Below are 21,343 nucleotides of genomic sequence, written 5' to 3' on the forward strand. Positions count from 1 at the left end.
AAATAAAATTTGTGGGGTAGAATGGGGAACTAATGTATTGCACTATATCGCTATACTGACAGTCTCCTACGAAGCCCTGCCGGAGGCACGGCTTCATAGGATTACAAAGATGGCAGGGGTTAAAGACTGAAATTGAATTATAATCCTTTCCGAGCATCTATTAAAGGTTACATTTTATCTATTTCTTCATTGATGATTACTATACATTGAATAAGTATTGTCATAGAGGCTTCTCATACTTTCTTCAATAGACCATCTGTCTTCCTTTTCCATCAGATTTTCCTGTTGAGACGAATCTTCAAATGGCCGGGATGTCTTCTTTACCACCTTGACCACTTGAATATCAATTTTCTTATTTTGTTCTAAATTTTCTTTTTGATCGAACAATAGGCTCTTCTTAAATTCACGAGGAATCCTAAATCTTCTCTGGTTTTTGCCATTCTTTAAAAATTCGTTAATTTTAATTCACAGAAAATACACGTTTTCTTCTTGCCCTAAGACAGCCCGAACATTTTGTCATGAACTGACCTAGGTTTTCTAACCTCTTCAACATTCATAAGTAGTTTATCTTACGGCTTTTAAGCCATCAGTGACCGCCAATAAGCTTTTTGTCAGTGGTCACTAATAGACCTTAGACTAGACGGCCACCTTTTCACGGTAATCCAGTCTAAGTTCTGCACGGGTGTCTTGTGCGGGCTGGAGCGGGTGCTCATTTGTCTGATGGCAGACGGCCTGCTGCTCTAACAGAGATCAGCATTACCTCCGATCCCGGTCGTTTAACTTCTTAGATACCGCTGTCAATAGCGATCGCGGCATCTAAGTGGTTAACAAAAGGAGGAGTCTCCTTCTGTCAACCATCAGCAATGAGCAAAATTGAACTCGGGACGCAGACGGGTTGTCATGACAGCTGGGGACCTAACAACAGCACCCAGACTTGCTATGGTTTTATGCTTATTAGGCCAGGCCAGAGGCATTGTTGCCCGTCAGGCAGTAATGCTTTCATATACAGCGTGAAACTAAGTATACCAAAACATTATATATGTGATCAGTAGATCGTAGTGTTGTCCCCTAGTGGTATTAAAACAAATAATTAACCCGTTAGTGACCGGCTCATCGTGTTTCTACGTTGGTCACTAACGGGCCTTATTCCGATGCCATACACTTTTTACGTCGCGGCATCGGAATAAGTTTACAGAGCAGGGAGCTGTCAAATCTCCCTGCTCTCAGCTGCTAGAGGCAGCTGAGGGCTGGGAGCGTCCCTGCTCTGCCGGGTGAGATCGAGATATACGTCCGTGCCACCCGCGTGTTTTTCACGCGTGTCGCAAGTCTATGGGGCAGTGCAGACTGTCCATGATTTTTGCGCAGCGTGAGTCCGCTGCATAAAACTCACGACAGGCCCTATGTTTCTGCGTTTTTCGTGCATCACGCACCCATTGAAGTCAATGGGTGCGTGAAAATCACGCGCACCACACGGAAGCACTTCCGTGGGACGCGCGTTATTCGAGCAACAGCAGCCAAAAGTATGTTTGGAAACAGAAAAGCACCACGTGCTTTTCTGTTTACAAACATCCAAACGGAGTGTCATAATGATGGAGGCTGCGCGAAAATCACGCAGCCGCACATCCGATCTGATGACACACGGAGCTGTTAAGTGCCTTTTGCGCACGCGAAACGCCGCGTTTTTTGCGTGCGCAAAAACGCACACACACACGTGTAAATCTGCCCTAAATAAGAGGCAAACCTGCCCAGTGGGGTATTCATGATACTGGAGGTGGACCTACACTATATGGACAAAAGTATTGGGACACACATTTAATTCAGTTGTTTCATTCAGTCCCACTGCCACAGTTGTATATACCGTATTTTTCGGACTATAAAACCCAGTTTTTAGCAAGAATAAATCTTGCTAAAAAGTCCCTGCGTCTTATAGTCGGCAGTCAAGGGACCCGGCAGCACCAGGCCCCCTGACTGCTCCTTACTTAACCCCTTCCCGACCCATGAGGTGCAGGCACATCATTGAGCGGGGAGGGGATGATGTATGGAGCGGGCTCACGTGCTGAGCCCACTCCATACACTGCAGGTGTCAGCAGCTGACACGCTGCTCTAACGCCCAGGAACAGCGATCGCACTGTTCCTGGCCGTTTAACTAGTTAAATGCCGCGGTCAATAGTGACCGCGGCATTTATAGTGGTTTTCCCATGAAGGACATTTATGACCTATCCACAGGATAGGTCATAAATGTCAGATAGATGCGGGTCCCACCTCTGGATATAGTCCTATCTATAGAACGGAGCCCCGTTCTATCTTACCCGGCTCCGCTGTCTTCCGGCCACTTCCTGGTTACATGGTCGAGTTATGGAAACAGCGTAACTCGCTGAGCTACACAGTTTCTGTAACTCCCATAGAACTGAATAGTTACGGAAACAGCGTAGCTCAGCGACTTAAGCTGTTTCCGTAACTCATCCATGTATTGTATCAGCGATCTAATGATTGCTGGTTCAAGCCCCTAGGGGAACTAATAAAATGTGTAAAAAAAATTGATAAATGTTCAGAAGTGTAACATTTTTTTAAAAGTTACAAAAAAATCCTTTTCCCATTTTTTCCCAAGAACAATGTAAAAATAATAAAATTGCTATCACTGCGTCCGTAAAAGTCTGAAACTATTACAATATAGCATTATTTGACTCGGTGAACGGCGTAAAAAAAATTATTTAAAACCACAGAATCGTTGTCTTTTGGTCACAAAGTGATAAAAAAATTGTATGTACCAAAAAAATGGTGCTAATAAAAACTAAGCCCTCACAGAATGTGGTGAAACTGAACAAATTATTTTTTTTAACCAATAGTTTTTTCTTTGTAAAAGAAGTCAAATATGAAATGTTTTCCTATTTTCTGTTGTCTAAAACCTGGGTGCGTCTTATAGTCAGGTGCATCTTATAGTCCGAAATATATACGGTAATCCAGGACTTAGCCATGCAGTCTGTCTTTATAAGCATATGTAAAAGAATCGGTCAAATTAAAGAGCTCACTGAATCCCAGCGTGGTACTGTAATAGGATGCCACCGTTGTAACAAGTCACTTCGTGAAATTTCTTCGCTCGATATTTTACAATTAATTGTGAGTGGTATCAATGCAAAGTGAGGGCGTTTAGGAACCACAGCAACTCAGCCATAAATGGCAGACCACAGAAAGTTATAGAGTGGGTTTACGGAGTGCTGAGGCACATAGTCTCAAACCTCCTCTGCCATTAACATCCGCACAAAAACTGTGCACCTGGGTTTCCACGGCTGAGAACCTACATGAAAGTCTTACGATATCAAGCACATGCTGGAGTGGTGCAAAGCACACCGCTACCAGGTTCTGGAGCTATGTTCTGTGGAGTGACAAATCACGCTTCTGGCAGTGGGATGGATGAGTCTGGGTTTGGCTAATGCTAGGAGATTGTTACTTGCCTGACTGCATTGTGCCAACTGTAAAGTTTGGTGGAGGGATAATGATATGTTTTTTTTTTTTTTTCAGGGGTTGGCCAAGGCCCCTTAGGTTCCAGTGAAGGGAAATCTTAATGCTTCAGCATACCAAGACATTTTGGGCAATTGTATGCTTCCAACTTTATAGGAACATTTTGGGGAAGGTCCTTTTCTGTTCCTTCATGACAGTGCCCCAAGTGCACAAAGCAAGGTCCATAAAGACATGGCTGGGTGAGTTTGGTGTGGAAGAACTTGACTGGCTTGCAGAGTCCTGACCTCAACAGCATCCAAAATCTAGTTCCTCTTTGGGAAGAACTAGAACAGAGATTGCGAGCCTGGCCCTCTCATCCAACATTAGTGTCTGACCTCACAAATGCTCTTCTGGATGAATGGGCAAAAATTCCCAGACACACTTCAAAATCTTGTAGAAACCCTTCCCAGAAGATTGGCAGGCCTGAATTAATGCTGCATGTGTGTTGAAAAACGAGAAAAAAAAACAGGCAAGACATAGTTTCTTTTTGGGGGGGGGGGGGGGGGGTTACAAAATCATATTTTTTTTATTATGGGTTGTAGAAGTTATAGAACAGTAACTGTAAAGCAGCTATTGAGGGGGGAAACTACAGATCTGTGATGAAAATCTGTTGTACAGCCTTGCCCTAACTTTCCACTAGATCTTCTTAAAAATAAAAGAAGTCCCAGCCCCTCCTTCTCAGTTTTAACATATAATCTAAAATAGTGCTGTAAAAGAAAAATAACAGAACAGTGACAAAAAAATGACTTGCGTATTGTATCCACGTAACGAAAAATCCAGCAGAAACACAAATAGTCAAGGATCCCACCCAACCTACTGCAAAGTGCTATGAATTCTCAACGTTGTCACAGATATTTGTATTTAGTATTCAGCTTTGTTTTAATTGTGTACATTAGCACCAACACAAATTCCATTTGTCATTGAAAAACAGTCTGAACTTGTGGAACTTTGTCTCAGCACTTTAGGATGTATACACAAAAGTCAGGTGTTTCCATTTGTATTCCATCTCTCCATTCCCATTAACAAAGTTTTTTTTTTGTTCTTTTTTTTACATGTTTATTGACATTTGGCAAAAAATAAAAAATCATTGTACCTTTCTGCTCAGTTTGCAAAATAAGATGTGATGAGTGGAACAGTGAAACAACAGTACAGCTAAGGTTAAAGTAAGTTTAAAAAAATAATAATATATGACAAAGTAAAAACGTCACACAACCAAGCATTTATCAATACAAAACATTTGCTGAAAACAGAAGTTTGTTAAAATACATTTCACATGTTACGTCTAGGTTGTTGCCAGCTTGCGACTTCACATAATGGATTATTGTAATTACACAGTAATTGTAACGTGTATTGAGCTTATTGAACGGTAGTCTGTACTGTTACAAGTGGACCACGGAAGGGAGACCAAATTGTAAAATCTCTATCTTCTGCTATAACCAACTTTTTATTCTTCACTAAAAGTAATTTGCAGGATTCCTGAAATATGCACGATCCATCGAATAAAGATCTCATGATAGATTCTTATATCCGGTCTGCGATATTCTTACAGATGTTAATAAAGTATCTCAAATATATGGGGTCATTTTCAGGGACTCCTCTCCAGCATCTAATTGCTAAGCAGGTTAATGTATAGTTCAGCTCAAGATTTGGAGATAATCTTTGGCAGTATGAGCCTGCAGAACAGTGTCACTTAATGATTGACAGCCCTCGTATGTATGTGCAGGGAAGGCTTGAGGGACATCGCGGTGAATAAAGGACTGTCACCATCCGCTACTGTTATGTGTTATATTTTTAATATGACAGATCTGCTTTAAACAAGAAAGTCACCTATCCCAAGTAATACGCATACTTCTGAATACTGAAGAGGCCTTTGACGACAGCTTAAAAATAATACTGGTACAACTATAATAAATGATGCCAGGCTTGTGGGTATATTACAGCTGCGGGTGGGAGCATAAACTAGGATCAGATCTCAGCAGTGTAATGTAAAGAAACTATTGTGACCTGACCTGATGAGAGGTAAATATACAGACATTCTCACAGCGGTTATATGCCCATCTGAATACAGCCTTGTTCAGAGTCCAAAAATATTGAACTAGATGTTCAGAACAGCCATATTCTCAATTGGCATCACGTGAATATATAAGACTGAATCATGTGTGCCTCGGACAATACTTGGGTGAAAACTACTGTCTGAAAATACGTGGGCTGGTTACAGATGGACTGATTATAGCCGTCTAAAACTGACCGTAACCATATTAAACAAAAACAGAATTAGGCCATGTTCACATCAGCATTCTGTTTTCCGTTCTGCTCAGTCATAGAAGCGGAACGAAAAAAAGAAGCGCCAGATCTGTTGCCTGACTGATACAAACGGTGCCTGACAGTAGATTGACTATAATGAGTTCCGTTATTTTACCAGACGAGATAGAGCAGCATGTAGCGCTATTTTGTCCACCCAAAACAACAGAATCTGTGACAGAGATCGCTAATGGAGCCTTCGTTGTTTATGTGAACCGAGCCTTAGTCCAACAAAGAAATGTTCTTGCAAGTCTAGCTGTATACACCTAAAATAGCTGCCAAATTCCCCAGCACGCTCTGCTCAGCTTAGGCTATGTTCACAAGACTGATTTCTGAAATCCGAGGGTCTGCCACAATTTTGCAGGAAAACCAGCCGCATTTCTGCACGTAGATTAGCCCCATTTAATAAGGAGAATCTGTGGGTTGATACACGACACTGTTTTCGCAATGGAATACTTGTCAAGAAGTGACTTATCACTTTTTCAGCGGGGTGGATTGCAATTCCACCCCGTATGAACAATGGGGCCGATTCCTATTGAACACAATTGTTTACAAGCGAAATTCACGTGGTTTCCGACACAGAAAACGTGTCAGAATCAGCGTGAATTTTCTGCCATGTGAACCAGGCCCAAAAGTGTGTTACTCACTAGGGGAGAGGGAGACACAAACCGCTACCAGACACTTTTATCTCCCTCAAGGATTGAGAATGTGGAAATGCAACAGGCCCGATCCTTGTTGTCCTCATTATCTGCCGTTAGTGGATAGTCTGGAGTTCACTGCACACAGCGTGTCGGCAGGATCCACCAAACTTGAATCTAACCTGTACTAACAGCTTAAGCGCATGATGGTTTGGATGTTATGGAAAAACATCACTCTGTAAGACTAGGTTCATCCACATCGTGAACATTACACGATTGAAGTGGCATTAAAATCCACGTGTGTTACATGCAGATTTTGTTGTGGATTTTGGTGCAGAAATAGCTGTGGATTTTACTCGTTGCACTTTCGCACTATATAAGGGATTTGAAAATCTGCAGCATGCTTAGAATCCGCTACTGAAGTTTTACTCTAAGTGAATGGGGTTTGGTAAAACCTCATCCACTTACATTGCAGAGTGTTGCAAAATTTCGGTGTGGATTCCTCAACAAACACGTGATGGGTGATTGCAGCCTTCCAGATATTTTTTTTTTTTTTAAAAACAACAAATGTTCCAGTCTCTAAATATTGCAGAACACTGGTGTTATGACCCCCCGTTCTAGTGATCAATGGGAGTCCCGGCTGTTCCTCCTCACTGCAGGACCACAGTGGGGGAGAACTTTAAATGGAGTGGCAAAGCGCATGCTCATCCGCAGTTCCATTCAAAGTCAATGGAGCTGACAGAGACAGCGGAGTACAGAGAATCCTTTTAATGCAGGAAGTTCGTGCCTTTTCACCTGTGGTCTGGTCAGGACTTTTAGATGTAAGCGTGAATTCTCATGTAGATTTGTTTTCTGCGACTGAAAATCTGAATGAGGCCATTTCTGCACCATGCACATGGATTTCTGTAAACCCCATTCAGCAGCAAATCTGCCACATGTGAATTCACCCTAAATCTGCCACTAAAATGCTGCTGCAGCGGTAATAGGGACGCCTAAGTAAGGCCTTAAAGAGGAATTTTTAATCTCCTAGTTTTAGTGCTTTTTGCAAAGCTAAAAGTTTGCTCAAAATAGTACTATAATGTAAATCTTTCCTTGGGATCTAGTCTAATTTTTAGCAACAATTTCCGGATGTAAAAAAGGACCACAAATACAGCCATGTATGGTCGGATTCACACACCGCATCCTTTTATTTATTTTTTTGCAGAACTTCGGTTTTGGAATAAGCACCAGAATTTACAACACAGCACAGTACAATAGTATAAGATATTTGCAGAGGATTCTGAAAATCTGCAGCATATCTAAATCTTCAGAATGCTCCATCTGATACGGAAATGCAGCAGATTTTCATCACCGACTTCATCCATTGCAATACAAAATCTGGCTAAATCTGCATGTAACGTGCTGATCTTGTCCGAAACGTTAGTGCTAATTTCTAAGCTGCATAATATTTACACGATGTGTGAATCCGGCCTCGATGAGCCATATTAGGCAGGCCAAGCCGAGTGTTTCAAAAATAATGATGGATTAAGACAAAATTGCTGAATGGAGGGTAGGGGGTTAAAGCTGATTTAGCTCATTCATGACAGTCTGAAAGCAGGAATTAGCATGGTTTAAGACACATATATATATATACATTTTCTATTGACGTTGTGTATATAGAGGATTCAAATTTATAAATTGATTTAAAGTAGTTGTCTCACAACAGACATTTATGGCATATCCACAGGGTATGCGATAAATGCGGGTCACAACTCTGGGACCTGCATTTATCTCGAGATCGGGGCCCCGGAACCCCGTCCTTGCCTGGTGAGGCGGTGTGGATTCTGTAACTCCCCTTAATTTCTATGGAAGTTACGGAAATAGCGCAGCAAACTCGCCTTTTCTTGACCACCTTAATGCGATGGCCAGTGGCTGCCTCACCAGGTGGCGATGGGTTTGGGGATCCCATTCTCGAGATAGATGTGGGTCCCAGAGGCGGGACCTGCATTTATGGCATACCCTGTGGATATGCCATAAATGTTTGTATGAGACAACCCCTTTAATTAACGTCAAGAATATTTGGATATGAGAAAAAAATTAATTGTTTTACATTTGCCTATTGTAGCAAATTAAAATGATTACAAAGAAAATATTAAGCATTTGTATTTTCAGAATCAAAGTCCAGGATTCTCCATTATTAAAAACTATCAACTAAGCATTTTACAGAGAAGACGCTTATGGGCTCCATACCAAACATTTCATTGTTTTCACCAACAGTTTACAGCGGTTCTGTCAGGTCTCCTATGCTACCCTATCCGAGCTCAGGAATACATCGTTTTCTATGGTTTGATTCAGTATCTTCATGTAAAAAGCTGTTTAAATGCTGCCGGGACTCAGGGAGAGCCTGTGGGTCCTCCTTCCCCTACCCACACACAGTGATTGACAGTTTTTCCTGTGTATGTTTGTATGCAGGGTGAGCTGTCAATCACTGTGTGTGGGTAAGGGAAGCAGGACTCACAGGCTCAGCATTTAAACAGCTTTCTACATGAAGACAGAGACCCGATAGTCGCTTTAAATATCTTTGGCTTAACATTGTTGCTCAACTTTAAATTGAAAATACTGAAGTTTATTAATATACACTTTGTTTTATTTTTTTTTCTCTTTCTCCTGACTGCCGCATTAACATAAATAAAACAGGCTTAGGATCTATTCACACTGGTATCATGGCTTCTGTTTTTAGCGCTACACTGTTCCGCCTATCAAAGACAAAACCTGACAAAAAAAATATTTCGCAATTGTGAACAGAGCCTAACGTTTGTGCATGGTCTGTGAAGTCCATGCACAGAAGTCTGTCAATGCTACGATCATAACCCCAAACCAAAGCAAAATATTGACCTTGCTGCAGTAGTTGGGGGGTGGGGATACCCCATTAATGCATAAAAGAAAATGATTATGAAGTATAACCTGTTTTTTACAAATGACCATGAACGTAAGATAATGAGGTTGACTAGAATTCCTCTGAAGGAGGCAACAAATGGTGTTAGTAGAAATTTACTTCATTAATAAAAAATGTTTTCTTATGGTAGTAAATGTCATTATTTTGGCCGCTTACCAGGAATAATTCAATGAGAACAGTTGGAGCGGGTTTCAGTGGTACTAAGGCCTCATGCACACTGCCATATTAAAGCTCTGTACAAGTCTCGAGTTATATGAAGCCATAAGATAGTTCCCATAGAAGTCTATAGGCCCTTATTGTACCACAGTATGCCTCCAATTTTTCATACTACACTATACAGGATTTCTTTTTTCCTCTCAGATGCATATGTAATAAGGCCACTTTCCCACGAGGGTAATACGGGTATTTTTTTGCACCAGTATTCCGGACGAAAAAACCCAGCTGCGCTTCACCAGCACCGGAGTTGGTCTTCGATGTTGCTCGAATTACGCTTCTAATGAATAGCGGGAGGTCCAGGTGTTGCGCCCATAATATGGGTGCAAAAAAGCACCTGTATTACGCTTGTGTAAATGTGACCTAAGACATAAAAAAAAAAAATGGTTGCATGCTTCATTCGACATCGTGCTCGATTACGTCTATGGGAGAACATCTCTATATGGTGCCGTACAAAGTCAACCATATAGCAGAACACGGAGTGACTACGACTACATAATATTGACCCACAAGAACTCAGGGTGCCTCGCTAATGGCTCTCTGCCCTAAGCTCTGCCGTGTGCATGAGGCCTAATGAAGCCGTGAAGACCTGCACATTCACTAACTAGTTAAATCTGGCTATATCTTCTACAGCTGTATTCTGGATCATAACTTGTGAGAATGATATAGACTGAATTACCCAGAAATCAGCAGTAGCGTTCCTAGCATCACAGGTTCTAACTGCTTATTCTGTTCATTCAAAAAATCTTGGAAAGCAAAAGCCAACAATAACCTGGCACATGTTACCCGGGAACCAACAAACAAAATGCTAAAAGGGAAGAGATAAGTGTTGATTAACGGGACACCAAAAACACATTTAGAATATAGATTTTATGCATTCCTCTGGGTTTTAAAAGTAAATGAAGCAAAAACAGCGCTTGGCAATCGGGAGCTGGGTTGCCTAATTTCTTAAAATAATTAAAGACAAGTAGTGTGACCCCAATGTCACTGTTTTTTGTTATTATTGTAACTGTCCACCTCTTTAGCAGATATGTACTGTATGCTTTAATGAGATACTGTGTAGATGAGTTCACCTTCCTCTTCTGTAGAAATCCAATGTAGGCCTATAGACAGATGTACAAAGAAGTGTCCAGAGAGACAAAAGACGGACTATACTTAAGGGAGCTCTGACAACCAAATTTATCCTTCCTCAAATAAAAATGGAGTAATGTGAACGTCCAACTCCTTAAATACCAACATCATAGAAGTGTACTGACACCAACCACTACCACAGGCTCGAATACAAACCTTGACTTCTTCTTTACCTAGAGTAAGAAATGAGTGCAGTTTTGTTTCTTAAAAATACAGAATATTTTCAGGAAATGATTCAAAATGTAACATGATGTTAACAATTTAACAACATATATTGATGAGGGGGGCACGCGTATTGTACGATAATTGATTTTAAAGTCCTCTCCACTTCCACCAAATGCTTTGGTATTTACAAGCAGGAGTTCACCTTGGTGTTGCTGAAATCCAAAACAAGAAGAGCAGCACTTTCTCTTGTCGCTTTATAGGAGAACAGCACTTGATTTGAAGGGGCGCTGCCTGTATAGGCTCTGAAACTAGCAAACAAAAGTTTCACCAAGGCTATGATGAAGATCGCAGATGAAGGCGTTGTGCTTATGTGAAAGCCACAGAATCCATCTAAAATTGTATGAGTTAGCAAACTAGGATATTCCACAGATATGTGATGAGATCCACAATATGGAAACATGAATTGCGTTCCAGGACTAGTAGAGAGGCCCAAACCACCAAAAAAAATGAAATCGGATATGGTCTTTAGTTGTCTCCAAATGTCTGTTTCAACCCTTTGAAACTGCTGAAAGGGCTGATCTTCACTTTAGTCCAGTCAGAAGAAACCTGACTGTGCAATTTTGAGTTCTGTTACTTTGTACAGACTATGTACATTCTACAAGGTTCCTTAGTGCTACACTGTTGTACTTTTTGTCCCTGCGATTTGAGGACGTGCAAACTCCACAAAGTCATCAATGAGAACTGGCCACGCTCCTGTGGAAGAAATAATATGGAATTAGGAGATTGTAACTTCTTTCCAGCTCCCGCAAGTTTCAAGGTTACAGGGAGGAGTATAGAGAGCGCGGGAGATCAAACCAGCCTACTGTGGAGACCCTTTTACACCGGCCAATGATCGGGCAAACAAGCGTTCATATGAATACTCCTAACCGATCATTGCCCTGTGTAACAGGGCAACGATCAGCCGATGAACGGGGAAAGTCTCATTCATTGGCTCGTTTATGCAGCACAAAATAATATCATTGTCTGCAGCGCATCTCCCCGTGTGCGGTGCTGACATGATGGAAATGTATGATCATAGCTCCTTGTGAAAGGAGCAATCGAGTGCTGAGCAACAATGATCGGCGCTCATATTCACAGCTCATATTGGCCCGTGTAAAACGACTGTAAGGGTATGTTCACACGACCTATTTTCAGACGTAATTCAGGCGTTTTACGCCTCGAATTACACCTGAAAAGACAGCTCCAATACGTCGGCACACATTTACCCATTGCTTGCAATGGGTTTTACGAAGTTCTGTTCAGATAAAGTGTAATTTTACACGTCACTGTCAAAAGACGGCGCGTAAAAATACGCCCACGTCAAAGAAGTGCAGAACACTTCTTGGGACGTTTTTGGAGCCGTTTTTCATTGACTCCAATGAAGAACAGCTCCAATTACGTCCATATCGGACGCTGCGAAAAACGCGAGTACTTGCAAAAACGTCTTAAATTCAGGAGCTGTTTTCGCCTGAAAACAGCTGCGTAAATTCAGACGTATTTTGCGTTTGCGTGTGAACATACCATTAGACTTGTGCAGTGCCGTGTGGTCACAGAAAGCAGGGGGAGCACTGCTCACCAAGCAGAGACCGAAACGACACGGCAATATATGCTGATAAACTTTCCTGCGTGGGAGAGGGATATCTGAGCTCTAGAAAAAAAAAGTATATTAGTAAGTTAACTTTGGTTTGATAAATTGATTTAGGAACAATTTTGTCTGCAATTTTCCCCTCTAAAGTCCTGTATAACCCCTTTAACATCTGTATAATGAGTCAAGTGTAGGCCATAAACCCTACAAGTCTACATTACTGCCTTGATCTTTTCTTTGGGCTTTACACACCATAATAGTAATGTTGGAACGAATACAAAATGATTGCTGTACTTACCTTCCTCGTCATAGTTAGACATATCATCTGCTATCATAGTGCTGAAATCTAGTAAAAGGTTCCACGTGTCCTTAGGTATTGATCGTTTATGATGTTCCTTGGTACAAGAGAAGAGTCGTTTTCAGGTATAAGTGTCACAAAAAAAAAGCAACTATATGTTGCCATTCACAACAGCAAAGCGGACCTACACATGAATTAAGATATCAAACACCTCACAAACAAGGACTACACAGACATGTCATGGCGGAGATCTGACTGACAAATAGGATTTTGAGTAGTAAGAATAAATCAATGAGCAAGATAAGGGAAGAAAGGTGTCCTCGTGGTGAATAAACTGCAGTACATCAAAAGTAATCACTGGAGAGTCGTCACTAAAACACAACTTGTATTAATAATATTAAAGACAAAACAATATTAAGCTGGTGTGACAATATTATATGTAGCCACACGCAGGTGCCCGGTCCATTACAGGACGTAGCGCTCGTGTAGTTGGCACAGGGAAACTTTCCAGTACTATCCCTTAAAATTATACCATCAATCACAATCCCTATAGACAAATGCAGGGGTACCACCCAGACATGGGCAGCACAATGATGTTTGCACAGAATGTTGCCCAAATGAGTCCATCGTAAACCATACTTTATGTGGTTATAATTTAGGAATACTTTTACTAGAGATGAGTGAATCGATTATACACTAATCAAATTCACCACGAATTTCCAAAAAGTTTTGGATATTAGTGAATCCAAAACGTTTGGCATTTGTCCCACACTAATCTCTCAAAATGGTGGCTGATATTTTACAGATCAGAAAAAAAAGGTAGAAGAATCACATGACCTGGCGGGTTTCCCCATAATGCCTTGCAAGCAGCCCTCCCTCTAGTAGAGAGAATAATGAACGGTATAGGTGTGAGTCACTGATGACAGTTTTAGGAGTCATAGCCGTTATAAACAGCACAACCGGAAAATGCTGCTGCAGAGTGACAGTGGATTAGGGTCAGTGAGTGCGTTTCATAATAAAGAGAGGAGAGGGGAGAATAGAGAGTTAGAATATATATTTATAGCAATTTAATAGAGAGATAGATTTTAGAGTGAGATAGGAATCCGTCAGTGTGTAAGGTCCTTTTACACCGGCCAATTATCGGGCAGACGAGCGTTCCCGAAAATTGCCCTGTGTAAACAAGGCAACGATCAGCCGCTGAACCAGAAAACGATCGTTCATCGGCTGATTGTATCGTTTTAAATGCCGAAAATATTATCGTTGTCGGGCCGTGTAAGAGTACACTTAGGCTGCTGCTTCTCTTAAATTCTTACGTTAATTGTGAGTCACGAATCTTCATTGTGTTATTCAGACATCTTCAACAATATTAATCCTGGTGCCGATCGCGTGCCACTGCCTGCTGATACAGACGTCACTCATTGTTTTGCATATATCGGATAGCGCCACCACAAATTTGTCCTGCGTCAGGTATTTATACAGCAGCAGCAGCGCAGTTCTACTGCAGTCTGTGTCCAAATGACAATTTTTTCTCCAATAAATATATTTTCATTTTAAATCCTGGTGCTGATAGCGTGCCGCTGCCTTATACAGATGTCCTAGACATGACGTCACCCATTGTTTTGCATATATCGAATTGCTAATAGTTCCACTTCCACCCAAATTTTACTTATTGTTCTGCGTCAAACTTAGCCAACAATAACAGCAGAAACAAGCAACAATACACTTTTAGTAGACGGACTGTGTGACTTCTGAATGTCTTTCTTCAGAATTATAGATTTTGTGGTCAGAATTACCAGTGCAGGCTCAGTGGGGCCTTAATTAAAAATATACTGCAAGTAAGAAGTTTGGTAGCGCAAGTAGCAGCAGCAGTCAATGCATTTTGCTGAACATGATTGAACAGTTTTTTACATCTGCCGCGCCAACCTGACACACATCAGAAACTGGATATTCACCGCCTGAGCAACCAGGTTCAGTCATACCTTAACTGTGCCTTTTCTCCGGCAGATACCCTAAGCCCTGAACTTACATTTGTAAAAAAATCAATCCGGCATGGATCCGTGAGGATTTTCACACACCTGCCATTGCGGACAGTGTGGACTGGCCAATGATGCCACTGCCGCCGTCTGCTTGTCCATCATGTTCTACACTATAGTGCTACTGCTGGGAACCCTACACAGCACAGGGTAAATATAACAAACCTGGAACTGCTCCAAAAAAAGGGATACATTTTTGACGGATTAAAAAGCCAATGCTTCTTCACTTTTTCCTTAAAATACCACCAAACCTGGTCATCAAAAAAGGAAATTTTTGGACCGCTTGTTAAAAAGCCATTGCTTCTTCCAATACCACCGTGTGGGTATAAACGCCGCCACCAAAAAGAGATAATTTTTGGGACTGTTTTTTTAAACTTTGAAAGCATTAAAAAAAATCCAACAATGCAGTGTGTTTGTTACCACCGGCTACCATTCGTTTAGCCATATATGTAGCTGTAAGGCTGGGTTCACACGACCTATTTTCAGACGTAAACGAGGCGTATTATGCCTCGTTTTACGTGTGAAAATAAGGCTACAATACGTCGGTAAACATCTGCCCATTCATTTGAATGGGTTTGCCGACGTACTGTGCAGACAACCTGTAATTTACGCGTCGTCGTTTGACAGCTGTCAAAAGACGACGCGGAAAATTACAGCCTCGTCAAAAGAAGTGCAGGACACTTCTTGGGACGTTTTTGGAGCTGTTTTCTCAGACTCTATTGAAAACAGCTCCAAAAATGTCCGAAAAAACGGCGCGAAAAACGTGAGTTGCTCAAAAAACGTCTGAAAATCAGGTGCGGTTTTCCCTTGAAAACAGCTCCGTATTTTCAGACGTTTTTGGCTCAGCGTGTGAACATACCCTAACATTGACATTCACAATGCGGTCTTGGCGTTAAAGAGCTTGAAGACCTCAGAGTGTCATATACAACTTTTATGGGCAATTGGGGCACTTCCGATTCAGGTTGAATTTATTCAGACCAAATTTAATCTGACAATCGGTTCGATAGAATCGGACCCGAAACATATTTAGGTAAATTCACTCAGCTTTTACTTATCCGAGCGATTCGGAGATTGTTATGTCACATACTTTATTGTTATTGTACTTTATGTTAGTGGTATCATTTCGTCGATACAAATAAGTGTTTATTTTTCAAAAACACCAAAATTTTGAGTTTTCTCAATTTCTATTTAGCGGCTCGTAAAACAGATAGTTTATTCCACACAAAATCATTACTAATTAACATTTACCATATGTTTACTCTATTGTTGCTTCTACATCCTTTTGTTTTGCTAGGATGTCAGAAAGCTTATCACTTTAGCAGCAATTTTTCACATTTTCAAGTACATCTAAAAAACTTTTTTTTTTTAGGAACCAATTCAGTTCTGAAGTGGTTTAAAGTGGTCTATCAATGTTAGAATTGCTCTATAAATCACCCCATTTTAAAAACTGCACCCTCAAAGTATTCAAAACAGCATTTTGTAAGTTTTTGAACCCTTTAGGAGTTTCACAGGAATGAAAGCAAAGTGAAGGTAATATTTGAAAATGTAATTTTTGGCAGATATTCAAATTTAATCCTTTTAAACAATGTAAAACAGAAAGTGTTAACAGAGAACGGATCTCAATATTACCGATTTGGCAGTTTTGAGAAATATCCCATACGTGGGCCTAGTGTGCTACTTGACTGAAATACAGGCCTCAGAAATGAAAAGCACCAGGTGGATTTTGAAGCCTGCATTTTATTATATTTTCTAGGCACCTCTATTTGATTGCAGAGGCCTTGAGGTGCCAAAACTTAAGAAACACCCCCAAAAAGACCCAATCATGTAAAATTCACCCCCCAAAGAACTAATTTAGGGGTGGAGTTAGCATTTTGACCTCACAGGCGTTTCATAGATTAGAATTAGGCTGTGAACATAAAAAAAAGACATTTTCCCCAAAGATGTAGGAAAAAAGTAGAAAAAGCCACCCAACGTTTGTAAAGCAATTTCTCCTGAGTACATTAATACCCCATATGTGGTCAGAAACTGCTGTTTGAGCACACGGCAGGGCTTAAAAGGGAGAAAGAGCTATTTGGCTTATGGAGCACAGATTTTGCTGGATTGGTCTTTGCGTGCCATGTCCCATCTGCAGAGCCCCTGAGGTACCAGTACAGTAAAAATCCCTGAGAAATTAATCGATTTGGGAAACTACACCCACCCCTTGAGAAATTCATTTATATGTACAGTGAGCATTTTGACCCCACAGTTTTTTCTCTAAATTGATTAGCGTTGAGTAGTAAAAATGAAAAAAAAATGTTTATTTTTTTTCCCAATAAAATCGAGTTTTAGCTGAAAATTTTTCAATTTCACAGGGAATAAAGAAGAAAAAGCAACCCAACATTTTTAAAGCTATTTCTCCCGAAGGCAAAGAGCGACATTTAAACTTTGGAGCGCATATTTTGCTTAAATAGTTTGCAGAGGCCATGTTGCATTTGCAAAGCCCCTAAGGTACCAAAACAGTGGAAACCCCCCCCAGAAGTGACCCCAATTTCAAAGTATTTATTTAGGGGAGCCGTTGTCCCCACAGTGTGTAAATGAGAGTGCAGTGAATGTTGCAAAGTGAAAATGAAAATTTTTCCATAGATATGCCGTTTCAGGGCCCAGTATGTTGTGTACAGCGTGTGCCACTGTGAAAAGATAGCTCTCTAATTACTATGCTGTGTTTCCTGGTTTTAGAAACAGGTGGCCCTCAATTTTTGCCACTGGAAACACACACCCCATTAATTGTTAAGCTGGTTCTCCCGGGTATGGCAATGCCATATACATGGACGTAAACTGCTGTTTGGGCACACTGTAGGTTTCAGAAGGGAGGGAGCGCCATTTGGCTTCTGGAGAGCAGATTTTACTTGGTAGTAGCTCTATTTGGGGTTTTACGGCTATTTCAGTTTATAATATGGGGGCTGCGGGCATATGTAAGATGTGATGTGTACATCAGGGAATAAGAAGGTGGTATAATAATGAGAAATAATAATACAATTCTTAATCCAAAGATGTGTGTTACGCTGTGAAGCAATCCTTTATGCACAGGCCAGTGTTGCACTGATAATTGGTGTCTATTCTTATCCCCCTTTTGGAAAACACTCAGCAATTTTTTTGTGACATTTCCTCCTTTTTTAGTTTAGGAAACTTTGCCGGGAAAGTGTTGTCCTGTTACAAAAAAAGTTTCTAAATGACATGTTAACTTTATCCTGCGGGTTCATAGTTACGGCGATACCAAATTTATAAAGTTTATGTTTTACAGCTTTTGCACAATAAAATCTTTTTCTGTGTCAACATATTCTAAGAGCCATAACTTTTTGTTTTTTGCATCGACAAAGCCGTGAGTGTGCTTGTTTTTTGCGGCATCGCCTTTAGTTTTTATTGATACCAATTTGGGGTAAATGCAACTTTTTGATGACTTTTTATTCAATTTCTTGGCGAGACGACAAGAAAAAAAATTCTGCCAGTGTTTTTAATTTATTTTATTTACTGCGTTCACCGTGCAGGATAAATAACATGATCGTTTTATAGTTTTATGTATAATTTTTTTTTAACATTTTGGTTTTTGAACTTGAAACTTATTTTTGTACATTTGTACTTTTTCTTAAAAATTTTTTTTCAGTTTTACATTGACAGGCAGCCTATTAGGCTTCTGTACATCGCAGACCTTAAATCCATTGTTAAACCTTTTTTTTTTCTTTAAATAACACCAAACCTCTTGCTACTCCCCAAAAACGTAACATTTTTGGACCGCTTGTTAAAAAGCCATTGCTTCTTCCTATTCCTGAAATCCATTATTAGGCCACCGGTAGCAATTGCTTCGCAGGGGTGCCGATGGGCTACTAATCACATAGCTGCCGCGGTCACCATTGACCACAGCATCTAAGGGGCTAAACGTCCATAACCGAAGCCAGCTCCGATCTGAGGCATTACAGCAGTGTCAGTTGTAATATACAGCTGACACCTGCTGGTAATGGCGCGGACATCATCACTGTGAAGTAACTCTACTGCCGTTTGCGGGAACTTCTTATCGACAGCGCCGTGTAATTATATATATATATATATATATATATATATATATATATATATATACACACACACACACACACACACACACACACACACACGACCATCTTTCACATGATTGCTCATTAATTTGTATAATGCTACATTAACATTGAAGTGAAATGTGCAGGTGTGGTTTACTTTAAATAGGAAAAAGGTATTGTCTTCACTGGAAACCTTAAAACTTAACAAAAGTTGTGCTTTAGCTGTGACTCTCTCGTGATTTACAACTGTTTAAGCGACAACCACAAGGAATTTACAATAGAGGGTACGCAGGTAGCTAGTCTTAGACCAAATAGCCTTAAACCTTCACTACAAAAGTATCAAATAACTCTGTATATCCCTTAATAAAAAGAACAAAATACACCGAGATAAACTTACCAATAAAAACTTGTTCCATAAGTCTAGGAATTTAAATCTTCCATTTAGTACTAAATTCCAATAGGCAATGGCCATTTCTAAGTCTGAAAAGTGATAACATTATTTTGAGTGCCTGATGTAGAATGTAACAGACAGAGGATATTTCAATTCAGCACAATCTAGACATACCTAGACCTTTTTGCCCTGGATTTTTTGCAAAGTTGAATGTAAACTGATAAAAGTCCTTAAATCGCCCCGACTCTTTTAATTCTTGTTCCATTTTCGGTAGCTGTGCTTTTAACTTTTCTATGCTGTCACACCTGCATTAAAAAATGTATTTCATATTTGTTCTTAGAATAATAATAAAATTAATTTATATAGTGGCCACATAATCCACAAAACGACATACTGTAAAACAAACATCTGGCAATGAAAAAAAAAAAAAAGGACAGAGGACCCTCACCTATAAAAGCATAAAAGGGGTTTTACATAATCAGGAAACCTCGTACAGCACCACCAAATCTAAAAATAATAAGCTTGGCAATATACCTTCGAAACCCTGCTTTGGTTCCCTCCTAGCTGGCTTTTACTGGTTCCCATCACTATGATGATACTTCCTGGTGCAAATATGTGTCATCGTTGAGACCATATCGGCCAATTGCTTCAGTCCCAATGACGGCTCGTCTATGGTGATCTAATGTTCTGCAGGAGAGAATAGCCACCAAGAATATGTGACATGCTGTCATTATGGATGACACGGAAGTGAACATCTGAATGATGATGACTGACCGAAGCTCACTCCGGAGGAACCAAAGCAAGATTTTTTAAGGTGACTATATTACAAATACGTTAATTTAGGGGAGCTTCAAGAAAAAAGCCTTGAAATATCATGAAACGTTCTGTAGACACATACTGCACCAGTCCTAAACAAACACTTTGTATGATGGGCGGTAAATACGTAAATATTCATCACTATATATTCAGCTTCATATACTTGGGAGGGAGTTTTGTTGACAGAGCCATATATAATATTGTATATTGATTATATTGAAGCTGCATTAAAGGTGAACTAAACTGTCAAAAAACTTCTGACATGTCATAGGGAAATGTCAGAAATTTTGATCAGTGGGGCTCCAAGCACTGAGACCCCCCCATCGCTAAAATGAAACGGCAGAAGCGCTCGGGTGAGAGCTGATCCACTTTGTTTCTAATCAGCTTTTCTCGGAAAGCCGAGCAATTGGTGTACGAGCCCAATAGAAAGTTTATGAGCCCGTACACCAATTGCTCGGTTTTCCGAATAAAAGCCGTTCAGAAACAAAGCGGATCAGCGCTCAACCGAGCGATTCTGCCGCTTCGGTTTAGCGATCGGTGGGGGTCTCAGTGCTCGGACCCCCACCGATCAAAACTTCTGACGTCACAAGTTTTTTGAAAGTTTAGATACCCTTTCAACAGCGTGTTGACTAAAGAGAACACCTTAAAATGGTTAACAGTAAAGAGTTTTGTTATTTCCTTTGTATTAAAGTGCAAACAAGGGAACTAGAACATCTTTTGTGAAGGATTAATAGCACATGCACCACTTACCCTAATTCTATCATTCCATCCATGAACTCCTGCTTTGAAAACTCACATTGTGTGGCTGCTCTGAATTTCCATGCAATAATTAATACACTGACGCTGGCAGGATCAAGCGCCAAATCATCACAGAACTGCTGGATACCATCTATTCCAATTTTATTCTCATCCTGAGGGTCTGAACAGTAGAAGGGAAGAATGTCAGGATGTTTAATGGTAATGTCTTCACTTACACAGCCAGTATGAAAGAATTTTTATTGGGGAAATAAAGCTCAGACAACAGTTCTTCTATCAGCTATCGTTGCCAAAACGGTAATTAAGCAAGATGAATAACAATTATCCAACTGGTGCAACAATTGTAAATTATTCTTAAAATAGTTACTTAGTCTTTTCATAATGTGTCAAAATGATATGTACACAAAGCATTCTGATCACAAAAAAATCAAGGAGAATGGGTTAAATTGCTGGCAGGTTGTAAGCATGAAATAATGT

General features: G+C 40.4%; 1 protein-coding gene across 2 annotated transcripts in view; it reads right to left on the minus strand.

Annotated features, from left to right (window-relative positions):
• Positions 1-8,563: 8,563 nt before the first annotated feature.
• The window catches only part of DCUN1D1 (defective in cullin neddylation 1 domain containing 1), a 33,543-nt gene continuing 20,763 nt past the window's right edge, over positions 8,564-21,343 (minus strand). For both annotated transcript variants that reach the window (XM_075861677.1, XM_075861678.1), the window contains exons 3-7: positions 20,861-21,029; positions 19,469-19,599; positions 19,301-19,383; positions 12,804-12,900; positions 8,564-11,634 (exon numbers count right to left, since the gene is read on the minus strand). In XM_075861677.1, coding sequence (XP_075717792.1) covers positions 11,555-11,634; positions 12,804-12,900; positions 19,301-19,383; positions 19,469-19,599; positions 20,861-21,029 — 560 coding nt within the window. In that variant the 3' untranslated portion in view covers positions 8,564-11,554. The remainder of the gene's footprint in view (positions 11,635-12,803; positions 12,901-19,300; positions 19,384-19,468; positions 19,600-20,860; positions 21,030-21,343) is intronic.

The sequence above is a fragment of the Rhinoderma darwinii genome, chromosome 4, assembly GCF_050947455.1.
Source record: "Rhinoderma darwinii isolate aRhiDar2 chromosome 4, aRhiDar2.hap1, whole genome shotgun sequence".
NCBI classification, from domain to species: Eukaryota; Metazoa; Chordata; class Amphibia; order Anura; family Rhinodermatidae; genus Rhinoderma; species Rhinoderma darwinii.